Source organism: Cladophialophora immunda (assembly GCF_000835495.1).
Source record: "Cladophialophora immunda strain CBS 83496 unplaced genomic scaffold supercont1.1, whole genome shotgun sequence".
Classification (NCBI taxonomy): domain Eukaryota; kingdom Fungi; phylum Ascomycota; class Eurotiomycetes; order Chaetothyriales; family Herpotrichiellaceae; genus Cladophialophora; species Cladophialophora immunda.
Window position 1 is genome coordinate 4,954,747 of NW_015622541.1, and position 16,472 is coordinate 4,971,218.

Sequence of the window (16,472 nt, forward strand, 5' to 3'; positions counted from 1 at the left end):
ACAATCTCGGACTTCTCTATCGTGACCAAGGCAAGCTAGGCGCGGCGGAGAAGATGTATCAACGGGCGCTGGCTGGGAAGGAGAAGGCGCTAGGAGTGGACCACACGTCGACCCTCAACACCGTCCACAATCTCGGCATTCTCTATAGTGACCAAGGCAAGCTAGGCGCGGCGGAGAAGATGTATCAACGGGCGCTGGCTGGGGAGGAGAAGGCGCTGGGAGTGGACCACACGTCGACCCTCAGCACCGTCAACAATCTCGGCGTTCTCTATTGTGACCAAGGTAGACTAGACGCGGCGGAGAAGATGTATCAACGGGCGCTGGCTGGGTACGAGAAGGCGCTAGGAGTGGACCACACGTCGACCCTACAGACCTTAGTCAACATGGGAACCCTATTGTGTCTACAGCAAGAGCTGTCCAAAGCTGAGAGTGTGTACCAAGATACAGTGTCTCGATTCACACATTCGCTGGGACCAGATCATATTGAAACCCTTGGCACAGTGAACAATTTGGCTAATGTCTACTGCGAGCAGGGTAGACTGTTGGAAGCTGAAGAACGTTACGAACAAGCTTCACTCGGGATCAGGAGAGCTCTGGGTCAAGATCACTACTTTGTCTGGGGGGTGATCAACAATTGCGGGCTCTTAAAAGTTGAGCAAGGCAATTTCGATGTTGCCCGGCGAATGTATCAGGAAGCACAAGCTGGGCTCGAAAGCTCGCTCGGACCGGAGCATCCACACACTAAAATGGTGTGCTATAACCTAAGACAGCTGGAATTGACGGAAATGCAGGCTGGTGCTACGGGACTTTCCAGCATTGGGGAAGCGAGTAATGTTGATGATATCCGTCGACGGTGGTATTATTGAGGTTAACGTTTAGGGATGAGATGTCTGGCAAGGCCGCCCCCTGTTGCTCCGTGTTTGGTTTAAAACAGATGAAATGCTTTTACTCTAATTATTCTTTGGACATCTTTCCATCTGTGAATGTTTTGATGCACAGCCTGTGAAAAGTCCCTTAGCGCGGCATCGTTGTATTATCACGAGCTGCGGCCATGGCGTGCCTACAAGTAAGGACATTGCGGATGTGCGGGCCGGTGCGGTGACCACAGAATGGTCTCGAAACTGTGCTTCGCTTGCTGCTTTTAATACGTGGTGAGCAACTCTGTCTGGCATTCTGCTATTGTTTTTGGGGGAATTATTGAAATAGAATAACCGTTTCGTAGCGACTACGGTAACGTACGGTCACTAACGATTCGCTAATGGCGATTATTGCACTAGAGCTTATAGGGTAAGTTAGACCCACTTAAAAGCTTGGCTTCTGATCAGATAAAGTTGCTATGTGTCTTTAGGGGTAGGCCGGTTTCGAGACGCCCTGTACATTGGGTGATTGAGTACTCCGTACTGCACGCCATGAGAATGACCTCCATATGTCGTTTGCGCTTCCAGCATGCCTCCAGATTATGTCGTCGCCGTCAACGTCGGCTCTGTAGCCGCATCTCCGACCGGTTGATCGCCACCGGCTTGCAAAACGTGAACCTGCCTCGCGGTCCCGCCTAACAAGGCGACAGAACCCATCCAGGCGCGACTCGACATCCATCGACCATCCGTCGGGCGAATCTTGACGACGAAGAAGTCCACCGGATGCAACGTGACGCGCAAACGACAGTGTGTAATCCGGATACCGGGCCGTGCCATCTCTTACAGATGATCTCGAGTCGATTCCTGTCGGAATGGGAAACTGCTCTGAACGAACCGGGGGAGGTGCTGTAATTGCCCAATGCATCAGCGCCAACTTCACTCAAAGCCTTCCCATTCTGCAATCTCCTGTTGCTGGTGCGCCTTCCTTTTTGCTCGTAGGCTCCCTTCAAGAGCACCACGCTTGCGGTTCGTTTCCCTTCTCTCGTAACCGCTCTGCGTCCCGATCTTCGCTTTCCGCTTCATCCGTTTGGTTTTCTCGTCATCGTCGGCATGAATGGCTCGACGCGCCTTCACACCGTGCAATTTGAGGTCCCTCCTTGCTGACTTGGAGACGCTAGGAAGCGCGTGGAGTAACCAAGGCTGGATCTCCGACGTCGCGGATGAACCTATTCCCTTGCTGTCTGTGTCATGAGGGTCTTTCGTGGAACTGTCCGAGTTTCCTTGAACCTTCTGACTGGCAGAAATCACGTTTGCTATGCCTTTCACGTATTGAATGTCCTCTTTGGTGTAGAAGCTGACACAGACACCCCCTTCTCTCCCTCCTCTCCCTGTCCTTCCTGCGCGATGGACATATCCGGCAACCGTGGTCGGGATATCATAGTTCACCACCACGTTTACTCCCCGGAAATCTACACCACGCGATAGAAGATCCGTGGTGATCAAGACCCAGATCTTCCCTTGTCGGAAATCCTGCATGATGGATGACCGCGCTCTTTGAGATAGAGAAGCATGTAGTACTGCCACTCGGGACGAGCCACCTGCCTGGGCAGGAATATCGTATTGAAGTTCGGTGTATAGTGCTTGGGCTCGATCTACCGTCTGTGTGAAGACCAGGAACGGCGGCCGGAGCGGCGCAGTGTCGTTGTCTTGACGTTTCGTGGTTGAAATTGACCGCGATGGGTGAAGTAACTGCCGCATACCGAGAAGCTTTCCGGATTCTGTTGCAGTGTATACCAGCCGATGTGAGATTGTTGGTAAGCTCGTGTCTTTCAGACCAATGATGGTCCGAATTAGTCCTGGGCACTGACTTCGAGAGAGTTTGAGATCTCTTTGGCGGTCCGAGATGGTCTGTACGGCAAGCGCCTCGACATTTGATCCAATGGTTGCTGACCACATGCTCACCCTCAAGGAAGGCGACGTGCAGGCGTACCAAACAGCAAGCGTCTGAGATCGAAAGAGCGGATCAAGGAGGACATCTGCCTCATCAAATATCAGGCTTTCAACGTTGGGCAGCGGTTGTGGAGTTGAGCCTTCGTCTGCTTCCCAAGACGGACAGAGAAGATGTACCAGGCTGAGCGGTGTCGAGACCAAAATGTCAGCTTTGACGAGAGTGGAAGTCTGAGAAGACACGCCTTCTTTCTCATGGCCTTCGACTTCTCCGTCCTCTCCAGATTCCTCCTCATCTGATGGTGCTAGTCCCTCGAAGAGTCTCATGCCTTTCTTTACTGCTGTAATGGTCACGCCCATCTTCGTTACCAGCTTCCTTCCCTCATTAACTATCTGGAAGACCAATTCTTTCGTGGGTGCCAGAATGATGGCACGAATATGTCTGTCGATCGTGGGGCCAGCGTGTCGATGAGCTCTCGACATCTTCTCGATCAGTGGAATAAGGAAAGCGAGAGTTTTCCCACTTCCCGTTGGTGCGATGGTCAAGAGATTGGGTTCAGCCTCTCGTTCTTCATGTAAGCTCTTCAGTAGCAAGGGCAGCGTCGCAATCTGAACCTCGGTCGGTTCAAAATATGCCTGATCTGATATGTTTCGTGCCAGAGTCGCGTTAATCTCATAGTTCGTACGCAGTTGATCGAAGGATGTGAGCGGCTGAGGAAATAAGCGCGATTGTTCTTTCTGCGTCTTTCTTGATTCTGACGACTTGCCCATGGCTCGGAACCGGTTCAAATCCACAATCTTGATTTTGTGCTTCTTGTGAAGTTGGCGGATTTCCTGCTCGGACAGCAGGTCAGGCTTTGTCGATTGAGCACCATCAATATCTGGTTCCTGTGCTTCTCTCTTCCGTTTCCGACCTGCGCTAGACTGTGACACATCTTGGCCGGGAGCTTGTCCTGATGCAGAGGGGATATTTTGTGGCGTTGGTCTAGAAATTTTTGATTTCAGGCCAGTGGACCGGGATAGCAGTTTCAGAGCATCCATGACACGGACAACTGGTTACGAAGCACCTATCTCTGTGCAGGATATGACGAAGTTGTCGCGATGAATCGAACGGACGAACAGATGTCTTTTGTGGCGGATTTCTAGACTTGTTGTGCTCCGTACTGATCAAAGTACTAAAAGCTTCGAAGAAGGGCAACAATTTGGGTTTGATGCCAAGAGTCCGGATTATCTATCTTCCGGTCCGAGAACACCGCCTCCCATTCTGCATTTGTGGCTGTACTGGCGCTGAAAATGCTCCGTAAAACGTCAAAGATTATCGGTTTACGCTGCGAGTCTATTGAACAGTCCTCGTTCTGTCTATCAGTCCTACTTGTGCCGGTATACCTGGAGAGAGGCTCTAATTGTGCTGACAAGGAGACGAGCGAGTATACGTACAGAGGGCCATTGATCTACCTAGTTACCCACCAGACGTCGATTGTGCAACGCTGTATGCATCCGTTGCATTGGGCGGCTTGGGTATGTCAACGAGAACCGAGGGGAGAAGGGCGCCTGCTAGACTCAGAAATGATCGACCATTGACCAAGTCGTTAGAACTCAGAAACTCGACCTTCCCCAAGGCGGGAGTATGGCTTTTACTGGCTGATCCGCTCGTTTGTACTCGCTTTTAAAATGGTACCGTCCTGATCCCACCCAGCAGTCATTAACTTCCAAACCCTGAGCTCGTCTGTCGCGCGCGTCGGGCAAGACGATACGGGCGTGGGTATTTGGGGGTACCTCAACGTCGATGCTCAAGGTATCACCATCAAGCTTCCACCGGCATTCTATGCGTCCATAAACAGACTCGTACGTCACCTCTGCATACGAGAGCATTCTGTTAATGCACGGCTCAATCACGATAGTTTTCCAGCCAGGCTCGTCGGCTTTGATCCCGCCAACGCACTCGTGCAGCCAACTTGAGACAGCACCCAGGGCGTGATGGTTGAAACTTGTCATGCTGGCTTCGTTGATGTGTCCGTCAGGCTTTAGACTGTTCCAACGCTCCCATATTGTCGTTGCCCCCATGCGCACGGGGTAAAGGACCGAAGGGATGGACCGGGATAGAAGCATCTGGTACGCGAGAGTGTCCTGATGGGTCTTAGTGAGACTGGACAGCAGAAAGGCAGTGCCGACGAAACCGGTCGAAATGCAGAAGTCGTCAAAACGCAGGGCACGAGAGAGGCGCGCGGCTGTTGTATGCTCTTCTGAAGCGGTATGAGACTTCTCAGGTGATGGCAGCAGCTCAAAGGCGATGGCAAGTGCATTGGCTGTGGCTGTGTCAGGGGCCAGAAGGCCCGCCGGTGTCACATATTTCGTTCGAAAAGCCGTCAATAGCTGGAGGTGAACCGTGCTGAAGTGAACAAAGTCGTCCAATTTTTGGAGATGTTTGGCGATGAAGGCCATCCTCCTGGTCGACTCAATCAGGAAACAGTCGGCGACAAAAGTACCATCCGTCCGACCTCTTCCCGAATCATTGGGCGGTGCCGAAGGGTCCAGCCAGTCGCCGAATTGCCATTGATAGCGATCCCAAAGACCGTCTTCGCCGCGTCGAACACCACTTTCAAGCCACTGAGTCATGCTCTCGTATTGGCGCAATAGAATATGCTTGTCACCGGTCATCAAGTAGAGCTGAAATGGTACCATGACTGCTGCATCACCCCAAACGCCATTCGGCATGTGATGCCATCCGTCATCTTCAGGACCAAGTCCCAGTAGACAATTTGGTACATAGAGCGGCACCATGCCTTTCTTCCATCCCTCATGCTCGTCCATTTGATCGGCGTATAAGTCTTGCAGCCAGTCTCCCAGTATCCCGCAAGCATCGTAGAGAAAGGTAGCCGTAGGTGCAAAAAGATTTAAGTCACCTGTCCATCCCAGCCTCTCGTCTCTGGAAGGACATTCACTCGGGATGCTAAGGAAGTTGCCTCTCAGACTCCACACTGTGTTCTGGTGAAATTGGTTTACCTCATCGTTAGAGCAGGAGAACCAACCTGTCCTTCGCATATCGGAGTGCAACACTTCTGCAAAGAGGCTGTCCTTGGTCAAGGGCATCTCCATGTCCTGCTCAGACCACCCTGTCACTTCGACGTACCGAAAACCATGAAATGTGAATTTGGGGCACCAATCCGTCAGAATTTCCCCTGCGCATATCACGGTATCTTTCGCCTGTGCTGTTCGTAACGGCGCGGTTCCCAGCTCACCATTTTCCATTACTTCTGCATGACGGAATGTGACCTTGTGGCCCGCAGGTTTTAGCAGACGCCTGATGCATAGTCGGCCCGCAATATTTTGTCCGAAATCTATAATGGTCTTACCAGATGGAGATCTGGAAAATGATTTCGGTCGCAGGCGTTCCGTTACTCTCACCGGTGGCCCATTTGGCGAGGTCAAGGGTGCGACGACGGTATTGGAGACTCTGGCCTCATGCCAAGGGTTCTGAGAGAGCTGCGCGTTTTCCTGAGTAATATCGATCGCTCGTTGCTGATCATAGACCTCTCCGTTGTAGATCTCGCTACTCAGAATGGCCGAGGAGGTGACTGACCAGGACGAATCTGTACAGACGGTGAACGGTTCATCAGTTCCATCAAACTGCACTTCTAGTTGCGCCATGATACCAAGCTCGGTTCCGTAGACGAACCTCCGACAAACCCATGACAAAGCAGACGCGAACCACCCAGCTCCCACATTAACCACAAGAAGGTTTTCTACGCCATGAAAAAGGAGGGATCCGATATCATGTACTTGGTAGTGAAGACGCTTCTTGTAGCTTTGCCAGCCCGGTGCCATACATTCGTCGCCTATAGCCTTATTGTTGAGGCTCGCATAGTAGACCCCGTGGCTGGTGGCATAAAATCGAGCCTTCTTGATCTTCCTGTCGGACGGTAAGAAGAATCGTTTTCGAAAGATCAAGGGACGAGCCGATCCGTCTTCGTTGGGCAAAATTGGATCCTTGATTGTGATCATGCTGGCAGACCAGTCATGGCTGCTAAGTAGAGCAGCCTCGACCACGATCCAGTCTGACCAATGCGAAACTTCTGTTGCCTCTTGCGAGGCCGTTCCATCATCCTGCCGACAAGTGCCATAGCACCGCACTCGAACTTCTCTTTGCTCCCTAGATTTCAAGGCGGCGCATCGGGCAGGCCACGGGACGAGCGCAGATTCTGCACTGTCGACATGGTATAGCCCAGCCTGCCCGCCGATGGGTCTGATTTCAAGGTCATAGGCGTTCTGAACCCAGTCGTAGACACGAGCATTGGTGGTAGAAAACCGCCATGAGATTCTGGGCCTTGAAAATTGGACACCGAAGCCCGAATAGTGCTGCTCAAAAGTGGGAGGCGCGATTTCGATAGATGAGATGGGGAAATTGTGTGCTAGGTGAGGGCTTGCAGGTAGACCAGTCATTCTGCACCCGAGCCCCGTCAGAGTCGCTCATCGAAGCAGAGAGCGGTGCGATTCATCAGGCATCTCAGCCCATCCTTAGACCAGTCAGCGACACTACAGGTGTTCTTACCATTTAATTCAGCCAGGAGGGAAGGGCTGGTCCACAACGATATCATATCGGGAAACGAGAAACACATTCATTTCAAATTGACCAGCGCATATCACCGGCGGGGGTTGGAACCGGAATACGAAGTGAAGGTCGCGCGGAATGCAGGTGGCGCGGCATGTTTGACGCATTTGCAGCTGCCCCCCCATTGCGACATTCTCACAGTTCTCCCAACACCTTCTTTGCTCCAATATGATCTGAAACAAAGATCGAAATGATCTATAAACATCAGGCAGATGACACAGAGCCCAGCAGAAGCCTCTTATTGCCAACCTGAAGCCGCGCCACTCTCCTGAAAATGGTCATCGGCCTCCTCATCCTCACCTCGATTCCTACCGTGACAGGTGTGGCTCAAGCCATCCATGGCCAGAAGAAGCACAAGGAGCGTGAGAAGGATGCAAGGCGCATGCAAAAGTTCTACATCGATGTCTACTGTGAAGCCCAGAGCTCGCGGACACGTGAAATCCACGAGAAAAGACTTGTTTTGAGAGATGACTGCGTGTGGATAGGGCCGCATGAAGCTTTGAATCCGTGTAAGGAAGGGTATGTCGTGGAAGCGTTCTATATCGAATATCCCGACAACGAGGTAAGCGATCCCGGCCGACATTGAGACCTGCGATGTGGCTGTCGGACTGACGGCTTTTTCCAGAGAGTCCCCGTCCCCATTGGTCTTGTCAGCCAAGTTCGAGATGATCCTCCTCTGTTGAACTGGATATATGTGGACAAGAACACGATGGAGTTGAAATATGGCAACAAATCAGCCAGCATCGAGCATCATGTTGGACCGTGGGATTGGACAGAAGACGAAGAGGGTATAACCTTTGATGAAACCGAAGCGTTCGTGGCTGTCGAAGATCCCGCAACACGACAGTGGCAAATATACTACGATATGGACAACGACGGACTCAGTCGTTTTGTGCCGAAAGGGAGACGGAAGTTCCAGATCAGCCTGGAGCGGACTTTGATACCAGGAGCGCAGGGAGGGAAGTAATGAACGATGCTTATGTACTTGTAACTTCTAATAATCTGTAATACAAACTTGGGTGGATGAGTATGTTCCCGTGCTTCAACCTAATAGAACCTTTAATTCTGGTTTCAGACTCCTTCAGGGCCTTTCTGATAGCAAGATTTCTCAAAAATCAGAGGTATTTCTGAATCCGGGTGAGGCAAGCCTGGCGCCTAAAATAAAGTCCCAATTCACTGTTGACTTCCATAAAAGATTAATCTTCCAACGCAGCTCCGCAACCTCAACACGCTTCACTCATGATGGTCTCTTATCTACCCTTCTATCCTATCATTCTCGCAGATCTAGACTCCCGATGTCAGGAAAAGACGAGTCCCGCGATCATCCCCACTGGGAGATAATCGGGAAAAAAGGGCACTGGCAAGTCCTCCCAATCAAGCCCTACAGTGATGGCGACCAACGAACCTGGCCTCCCAAACCCTATCGGCCTAGTTCTGAGGAACGGCACTTGATCAATCTGGCAAAAGCATGGTCAGAGAAGCTGGGGATCCAACGACCAGGTTAGTAATGCCGGCCTCACAGTGTCGCTTTGTCGGGCAATTCAGTTCGGCTTGCTACCGAACCATTAATGAAATGGACATTCGAACCCTTCTGACTTTGGGTATAGGTTTGGACCACTATCTCGACAAACTCCCCCTTGGATTTTCCGTGTTCGAAACAGATCAGCACGGCAATACAGGCGTAGTCTATAAGCGACTCTTTGGTCATCGGTCTGGCAAGTACTATGACTCCATTGCCCGATTTCAGCCGCACTTCCTTTGGTTGATGTCGGGAATGAAGGGCACCTGTGAATGCATACTCTGCGGCCATTACAAAGCGGAGCTGATCAAACGTCGAATACGGCACCCTGTGGATAACCAGCTCCTATTTGCAAGGGAGAAGAGAAAGACTTTTACTCCCCTTGAAAGTGAGTCCTCCTCGAGGTCAACTTCCATTGCCAGCCGCGCTACCGGGGCAATTTCGACTCGTCCGCAGCGTCACATTAAAGCTGCCGGGGCTCCGTATGCACAGGACGCAGAAGGCACGGAAGATGTGTTCAAAGACCAAATAAAGAGACTGGAGGCCGTCAAGGGGGGCACAACGGGAATCGAAGACGACATCTGGGAACCCAATTCTATCGATTGGAGAGCTGAGCACTCTTGGACGACGCAAAATGTTCAGGATTGGCCTGGCGTAGACTACGTTCAAAGGAGTCTGACTTTGATCGAACATCAACATGCCTTTGTGCCCCGAGTCGGAGAACTTGTTTTATTCTGTCCAAACTTTCTTCACAATCACTACCTCATGCTCGACGAAAAGACACAGGAATACAAGTTCTACTCTTTTGAGCAAAAATGCTTCCATGGCTCACCTGACTGGAGAGGTGGGGTCGTTGCGACTGTGCCGTCTGCTATTGCAACCGATGGACCTGTCGACTTTCCGGATATTCAAGACCTTCCATCGAAGCAGACCAGTCTCAACACCGGAGGCTTCCGAGTGGAAACGTTTCCAGATCCCAATAATGAGGAGGATAAAACAATGTCCAAACAATACCGGTACCTTCCGTTGCGGAACATTCGACCTTTGAGTCACTGGCAGATGCTGCTCCGCGGAATCCCGAGGACGAAATGGCACGCATCGATTGAACACGCTATGACTTGCATGACCAGTCTCTCACTGCTGGAAAAATGGTATTTCAAGGGTGACTGGCCTGACGCAACCATTCGTTGCAAAGGGATCTACATAGGGTCCGAGTTAATTACGGTTGGCGATGCCGTCAGAATCGCCCCACGAGAAAAAGGGAAAGGATGCAGTGATGTGCTAGTTGTTGAATCAATCAGACTCCATCTTGACGAGATCAAATCGGAGCATGTTTCTGCAGACTCGCCGTTGCTATCGACGCGGTCCTATATAACGCTTGTGGGCAAAGGCTACACCATCGATAGAAGGCGTCATTACAAGCTCCAAGCCACAAATCCAGACTCAACGCTTGGTGATGCTGAATCCGTGCCCCAAGACGAGGTCAAAACGGTTTTCCGTCCCGTCGGTTCAGCAATCTACGGTCCCTGGTACCCCCTCCACGCACCTCACCATCGATATGAGATATCGCACGACCAAGTTCTCGGCAGACTGTGCGAAGCTGCTGCCGTGCAGCTCTGGACGGGTTTGCTGCAACACAAGTCTGCCAACGGCAGGAAGGGTGACATCAGACCATCCCTTGATTACGACTTGAAAGGTATCGAAGAGGGTCGCGCCTACGCCACACAAGCAGATGAAAGATTGGATGAGGTCAACGAGGGCTCCTTGCTCTGGTACTGGGCCGACACACGAGCCGAAGCATTAGATCTACAAACGATCAACGGACTTGAAGTCGGCAAATATGATAGGCTCCGGGACAGGGACACTTTGGAGCTTTGGAGGACACATCTCAAAATCCTCAATGGCCAGCAATTCACGCTCGACACCTTCGCCTCGAAATACACCTCCGACTTCCCGGATCCCGAGTTGGGTGGATCTAGACGAGGACGGCCAACGGGCTCCAAAGTCATTGACGGCAAACTTTACAAGCCTGGAGATCCTGGATATGAAGATGTCGTTGCCGGAGCAATTTTCGAACCTCAGTCAACTCCAAGCAAGAGTAAAAGCAGCCAGTTAGCTGGGGCAGCGCTGGTGTCCACAGACGAAGAAGACGAAGACAGAGACAATTCGGAGAATGGAACGGAGGAGTGGTATGATGCAGTAGAACCTGCGGCAGAAAGTCTGATGATCGGAGACGAAAGGCCTGTGCCAAATCAGAAGAAGCCGAAGACAAAGGCAGAGATCATGGCTAGCGCGGTTGAGGACGAGGAGATCTCAGAGGAAGATGACTGGCACGATGGACGCATCCCACTGGCTCGAGGAGGAACAGAAGAGACAGAAGGCGGTGATTATGATCCTCGCGCCGAGAGGAATTAGCAGTAGTGGCAACAAGCGCAAGGAGGGATCGAGAAACAGCATGGTGTTGGCTCAAATTGCATAGTGTCTAGAAGACAAGCTGGAGTTGGGTATCGACTGGGCTGCTGGTTGTCCGGACACGGGGGTATCAAGAAGCAGCGGAAGCAGTACGAACCTCGATCAGAGATCAAGACATTGAGGCTGGGAGCTTGGAGGAAATCACTAAGGGAATGTAATTGTTGCAAAATTGAAAAGAGTTTAGCTTTATGACAGCCAAGACATGCGACACGTGATTACTCGGAATAGTTGCCTAGCACAGAATTATGGCGAGGTCAGAATCGCAGTCTTGGCGTTTCCCACAACCAAAATTTCCCCATTGCGGCATTCATTTTGAGATCGAATTGACAACAACGACTAGGACCATCTCATTGCTCCCACACCCGTCAAGATGGTATGTGCCTTTACCCTTCGAATGAATCCCTTGATTCAATTCATGCCGATCACTGACTTGCCCCCAACAGGTCCGCTACGCCCCCGCCGACCGCATTCCCAGCGCCCGCTCTGCTCGAAGCCGTGGCAGTTACCTGCGAGTCAGTTTCAAAAACACCCGGGAGACTGCTCAAGCTATCAACGGATGGAAACTCGAGCGTGCCCTTCAATACCTCGAGAATGTCAAGCAGCTCAAGGAGGCTGTGCCAATGAGAAGATATGCGGGTAGCACTGGACGGAGCGCACAAGGTATGGAAAATATCAGAAGTCTTGGACGGAGGGAAAGGACGATCATTCCTGCGAGAATCTTCTGCAAGCGCGCTGTATGGAGAGCTTGGTGTGGAAATTCTTGCCAGAGAATCAGGATCAGCCCAGACGGAACGCCAGTTTACCGCGCTGCGGTCTTTACGCAAATCCCAATTGCAGCTTGCTAACATCTACCCTCTCACAGGCAAACAATTCGGTGTCTCGAAAGCGCGCTGGCCTGTCAAGTCCGCCGAGTTCCTGTTGGGCCTTCTCAAGAATGCCGAAGCCAATGCCGACACCAAGGGTCTCGACACTTCAAAACTGATCGTCAAACACATCCAAGTCAACCAAGCGCCAAAGCAGCGACGTCGTACATACCGTGCCCACGGCCGTATCAACCCCTACATGTCCAACCCGTGCCACATTGAATTGATCTTGACGGAAGCTGAGGAGGCCGTGTCCAAGGCTGAAGAGTTGGGTGTTGCCAAGGGAACGAGATTGACCACCAGACAGCGAGCTGCTCGGAGACAGAAAGCCATCACGGCGGCATAAAGGGTGGCTGATGAAAATGCTCATTGTGTTCTTTACTCTTCCAGATGGATGTGATTGATGGGGGACGGTGAGCAGATCCGAAGGGGGCTTTCTTCGTGCATTGGGGAGTCCATGGAAAGAAGCGATAGGTCGGCTCGGGATGATCCTAGATGAGAGCTCGTTCGCTGCTTCGACTTGCCGGCCGGCATTACCGAATGCGACTGAATGAGAAAAAGTACCTGTGCAAACCCATGGCCGGTGCTTTCGACAATCCAAAACAAATGAACCACAAGGCGTCTTCCGTGTTTCTTCCGCAACTGCAGCATCTGCCTACTTTGATCACCATGTCAAGGCCCTCATTCCATCCCCGCTGGTGATGTAGTCTTGGCCTTATCAATGCTCTCACATTCCCCCTTCGCTCTTGTTTTGAAGTCTGCATTGTCCCAAGTCTCACAATGTCAACAGCGACCAGTCAACCCCGCTTTCCAGATAGATCAGAGCATCCTGATATCACTCGAATCGTGGGCGTGGTACTGTTCGTTTCATCGTCGACTTCCTTCAGCCATGTTTCCACGGAGCGAGCTGGTATGATGGTGTGCCGTACCCCACATCTATTCTGCCAGCCCCACCAGGCTGACCCTAAATAGGAGGCCAAGCATAACGGAGGAGGTAATCGGTCACACAACTACACTCCTTGAAGAACCCTCCGAACATCCCCTCTGCACCTGGCGCCTCTTGCTAGATCATACAAAGTGGGATCCCCCCTCCGCACACCTCCAACAGCCAAGTCCGTCACGCATCTCTGGTGGAATGAGCGCCGCCAAGTGTCTGCCCCGGTGGAAGAAAAAACCAAAGCTGGGCATGTCCATACTTGTGATCTCCACGTTGCATTCGCCAAGGGACCGTTCCCATCGTCAAGAGTAGATCGGCAGTTAGGGTCTGCCAGCCCCAGAAACAGGTTCATTGGTCTTCTGGTGAGGAATGGGCCCGGTTTCTAGAAGACCTCGTGGTTTGCGCCCGGTGGTGGTTGATCACCCGCTGCTACCGAAAGGGGCATGGAGACCTCAAGCTGGAGTCTCCGGTGGACATCGCACCCCCAAGCCTTCGAGCTGCATGCCAATATGCTCGTCGCACGTCAGGCTCATAACCAGCGGCGTCTTGAGGCGAACTGGCATAATGTCTGCTTCTCCCCGTGTTCTTTGTGAACTTCTCCGCCGCAAAAAGGCCCCGCGACAAAAATGACGGAAAAGCAGCATACCCAGAGGGTCGAATACGGCGCCGACGAGAAGGAGATTGGGATAGAAACCGCTGGCCATGTCGATGGCACGGGCGGCCTACGTACCGTGGACGCGGGCTACGATGCCGACCAGGTCGAGCCCCAGTACGACCAGAAGGAAGTCCAAAGGATCTTGAGGAAAGTCGACTACAGACTCATTCCACTGCTCGGTGTCTTGTATCTGTGAGTACCAGGTCAACCTGGATTGTCGTACCCTAACCATGCGCAGTCTCGCATACATCGACCGCAGCAACATCGGCAACGCCAAGATCGCAGGCATGTACGAAGACCTCGAGCTCTACGGGATGCGCTACAATACTGCGCTGACGGTGTTCTTCGTGCCATATGCACTTTTCGAGGTATGGACCTTTAGCAAGCGCCGGTATACGTTGCAATATCCTGACACAACACGCAGGTTCCTTCTAACATCGTCCTGAAGATGCTCCGGCCATCGATCTGGATCTCCATCCTTTGCTTTCTGTGGGGTCTTGTCATGACCTTGATGGGTATTGTTACTAGCTACGAGGGCCTTGTGACTGCTCGCTTCTTCCTTGGTCTAACAGAAGCTGGGTTCTTTCCCGCCGCGACGTACTGTGAGTCAACCTCCACCTCCATGCGAAGCCTGCAATCAAGTCCAGACAGCAGGGACCTGACAGACGGACGCCGATACCTAAACGCTTGATTGGAAGGACAATGCTGATCTTGCCGTTTGCTTCAGTACTCACCATCTGGTATCGACGCTACGAAATCCAGCGCCGCATGGCTGTTTTCTACGCAGCTGCCTCTCTATCTGGCGCATTCTCAGGGCTCCTGGCTTTTGCGATCGAGAAGATGGACGGCATCGCCGGCCTCGCGGGCTGGAAATGGATCTTCATCCTCGAAGGACTCGCGCCCATTGCCATATCTTTCACCTTGTACTTCCTCCTGCCCGACAAGCCCGAGACGGCACGGTTCCTGACCAAGGAAGAGCGGGAGTTCATCGTCAACCGGATTGCCCTGCACACCGGCTCGGGCCAGGGCAGGGTCACCAACGTGGACAAGATGAGCTGGCCGTACATCAAGGCCGGGTTCGCGGACTGGAGGATCTGGTGCGCCGTCATCCCGTTCTGGGCGTGCAGCATCGGCACCTATGGCTTCACGGCGACGGTGCCCTCGGTCATCAAGCAGATGGGCTACAGTTCCGCCAATGCGCAGCTCATGACCATCCCCATCTACGTGGTGGGGATGATCGCCACCGTGATCGTGGCCTTCTGGGCCGACCACGCCCAGCAGCGGACCCCGTTCATCATGGGCGGCTTTGCGATCGGGGTTGTCGGCTTCATCGCGCAGCTGGCCATCCCGCACCCCAAGTACTCCGGCGTGTCCTACTTCTTCCTCTTCCTCGTGGCCACAGGGCTCTACTGCCCCTTTACCTGCATCGTGACCTTAATCGCCAACAATCTCGCCCCATCCTCCAAGCGCGCAGTCGGTGAGTTACCCGTTTCTGCCCCAGCAAAGAGTTCTTTCCATCTAACCCCCGACTGGGTCACCACCCCCTCTTGACCCTGAGTGGCCGATCAAGTACAAAGCTAACAGTCCACCCCCCTCACACAGGCATGGCGCTGCTGATCAGCGTCGGCAACATGGGCGGCATCTGCGGCAGCAACATCTACTTCTCGGCCCAGGCGCCCAAGTACCCGACCGGCTTCGGCGTCAGTCTGGGCATCTGCGTCCTGGGCATCGTCGCCGCGTTTGTGCTCCGGGTCGCGTACCAGCGCGAGAACAGGAGGCGGGACGACCTGCTGGCCCGCGAGGGCGAGGAGGCCATCAAGGCCAGGTACACCGAGCAAGAGCTGCTGGATCTGGGGGACCGGAGCCCGTTTTATCGGTACACTCTGTGAAATAACGGCCAGGAGAAGGGTCTTGTGTGTGATGATGGTGGTGTTGATCATGAAGGTGAGCGCGGGTTGATGAGACAGCACGGTGCCCCTCCGTTGAGGATGAGATGGTTGGTGATTGATGCCATTTTATGCCAAGGTTGGTACGGATATGAGGAAAGTATTCGACAGCACGACTGTCCGAGACACTGAAAACACGACAGCCTCTTATCGCCAGAACAGAATGAAACGAAACCATCATACTGTCCAGCCCTAGAGGTGGCATCATCTACATTTCACATGCGTATCTAATACTGACCCGCGTGCGCGAAGCCGACCATTGTATCCACTGTCATATCTAATAACCCCCAACGAAGTCTCTCCAGCCTAGCACCGCACACCATCGGGGCTCCTGAGCATAGAACATCCCTTGATAGGGTGTGATCCTGTCGGTATCAAGCTAATTGGGGGCGTAGGGTACATGAGCTGCTCAATGCCCAACTCCGTGCGACCACGGCAAAACCACTCTATTGAACGGTCATTGCCCCAGCTTGCCAGTCTAATGCACCAGAGAGCCTTTCCTTTGCACGTCGTTGTCCGGGTTCGGATGTTGTATCCTTTGCTGCGGTGACGGTACAAGCATATCTCAGCCTTACCGGGCGATCGCCGCGGGAAAAGGGGGTAAGCGCGGGGACAGGATTGGTGGGCGTTGGACCAAGTGCCTCGTGAGAGTTCGTGGACTCGTAAA

General features: G+C 52.7%; 7 protein-coding genes across 7 annotated transcripts in view; 5 read left to right on the forward strand and 2 right to left on the reverse strand.

The window, feature by feature from the left end:
• The window catches only part of PV07_01447 (uncharacterized protein), a gene marked incomplete at both ends in the record, with an annotated part of 3,645 nt that extends 2,779 nt beyond the window's left edge, over positions 1-866 (forward strand). Inside the window, one exon of the mRNA XM_016387971.1 lies at positions 31-866. Within this exon, the coding sequence (XP_016254899.1) occupies positions 31-866 (836 nt within the window). The remainder of the gene's footprint in view (positions 1-30) is intronic.
• A 457-nt stretch (positions 867-1,323) lies between these two features.
• Positions 1,324-3,961, reverse strand: PV07_01448 (uncharacterized protein). Its single transcript, XM_016387972.1, has one exon. It carries the CDS (start codon positions 3,843-3,845, stop codon positions 1,794-1,796), a length of 2,052 nt encoding a protein of 683 aa, XP_016254900.1. The 5' UTR covers positions 3,846-3,961; the 3' UTR covers positions 1,324-1,793.
• A 195-nt stretch (positions 3,962-4,156) lies between these two features.
• On the reverse strand, positions 4,157-7,412 carry PV07_01449 (uncharacterized protein). Its single transcript, XM_016387973.1, has one exon. The coding sequence runs from the start codon at positions 7,242-7,244 to the stop codon at positions 4,401-4,403; it is 2,844 nt and encodes a 947-aa protein (XP_016254901.1). The 5' UTR covers positions 7,245-7,412; the 3' UTR covers positions 4,157-4,400.
• A 148-nt stretch (positions 7,413-7,560) lies between these two features.
• PV07_01450 (uncharacterized protein) lies at positions 7,561-8,440 on the forward strand. Its single transcript, XM_016387974.1, has 2 exons — positions 7,561-7,975; positions 8,039-8,440. Exons 1-2 carry the CDS (start codon positions 7,688-7,690, stop codon positions 8,378-8,380), a joined length of 630 nt encoding a protein of 209 aa, XP_016254902.1. The 5' UTR covers positions 7,561-7,687; the 3' UTR covers positions 8,381-8,440.
• Positions 8,441-8,623: 183 nt separating this feature from the next.
• Positions 8,624-11,583, forward strand: PV07_01451 (uncharacterized protein). The gene is made up of 2 exons (XM_016387975.1): positions 8,624-8,913; positions 9,021-11,583. Exons 1-2 carry the CDS (start codon positions 8,709-8,711, stop codon positions 11,345-11,347), a joined length of 2,532 nt encoding a protein of 843 aa, XP_016254903.1. The 5' UTR covers positions 8,624-8,708; the 3' UTR covers positions 11,348-11,583.
• Positions 11,584-11,707: 124 nt separating this feature from the next.
• PV07_01452 (60S ribosomal protein L17) lies at positions 11,708-13,080 on the forward strand. The gene is made up of 3 exons (XM_016387976.1): positions 11,708-11,777; positions 11,848-12,064; positions 12,267-13,080. Exons 1-3 carry the CDS (start codon positions 11,775-11,777, stop codon positions 12,611-12,613), a joined length of 567 nt encoding a protein of 188 aa, XP_016254904.1. The 5' UTR covers positions 11,708-11,774; the 3' UTR covers positions 12,614-13,080.
• Positions 13,081-13,709: 629 nt separating this feature from the next.
• On the forward strand, positions 13,710-16,062 carry PV07_01453 (uncharacterized protein). Its single transcript, XM_016387977.1, has 5 exons — positions 13,710-14,051; positions 14,098-14,227; positions 14,284-14,461; positions 14,587-15,336; positions 15,462-16,062. The coding sequence occupies exons 1-5, from the start codon at positions 13,831-13,833 to the stop codon at positions 15,746-15,748; spliced, it is 1,566 nt and encodes a 521-aa protein (XP_016254905.1). The 5' UTR covers positions 13,710-13,830; the 3' UTR covers positions 15,749-16,062.
• Positions 16,063-16,472: the final 410 nt, after the last annotated feature.

Bases quoted from the DNA above. Each gene is read 5' to 3' on its own strand.
- PV07_01448 (XM_016387972.1), bottom strand. From the start codon at position 3,845: ATGGATGCTCTGAAACTGCTATCCCGGTCCACTGGCCTGAAATCAAAA.
- PV07_01449 (XM_016387973.1), bottom strand. From the start codon at position 7,244: ATGACTGGTCTACCTGCAAGCCCTCACCTAGCACACAATTTCCCCATC.
- PV07_01450 (XM_016387974.1), top strand. From the start codon at position 7,688: ATGGTCATCGGCCTCCTCATCCTCACCTCGATTCCTACCGTGACAGGT. The intron at 7,976-8,038 runs GTAAGCGATCCC...GGCTTTTTCCAG, and splicing joins TCGAATATCCCGACAACGAG to AGAGTCCCCGTCCCCATTGG.
- PV07_01451 (XM_016387975.1), top strand. From the start codon at position 8,709: ATGTCAGGAAAAGACGAGTCCCGCGATCATCCCCACTGGGAGATAATC. The intron at 8,914-9,020 runs GTTAGTAATGCC...CTTTGGGTATAG, and splicing joins GCTGGGGATCCAACGACCAG to GTTTGGACCACTATCTCGAC.
- PV07_01452 (XM_016387976.1), top strand. The intron at 12,065-12,266 runs GTATGGAAAATA...ACCCTCTCACAG, and splicing joins CACTGGACGGAGCGCACAAG to GCAAACAATTCGGTGTCTCG.
- PV07_01453 (XM_016387977.1), top strand. From the start codon at position 13,831: ATGACGGAAAAGCAGCATACCCAGAGGGTCGAATACGGCGCCGACGAG. The intron at 14,228-14,283 runs GTATGGACCTTT...CACAACACGCAG, and splicing joins TGCCATATGCACTTTTCGAG to GTTCCTTCTAACATCGTCCT. The intron at 14,462-14,586 runs GTGAGTCAACCT...CGTTTGCTTCAG, and splicing joins CTTTCCCGCCGCGACGTACT to TACTCACCATCTGGTATCGA.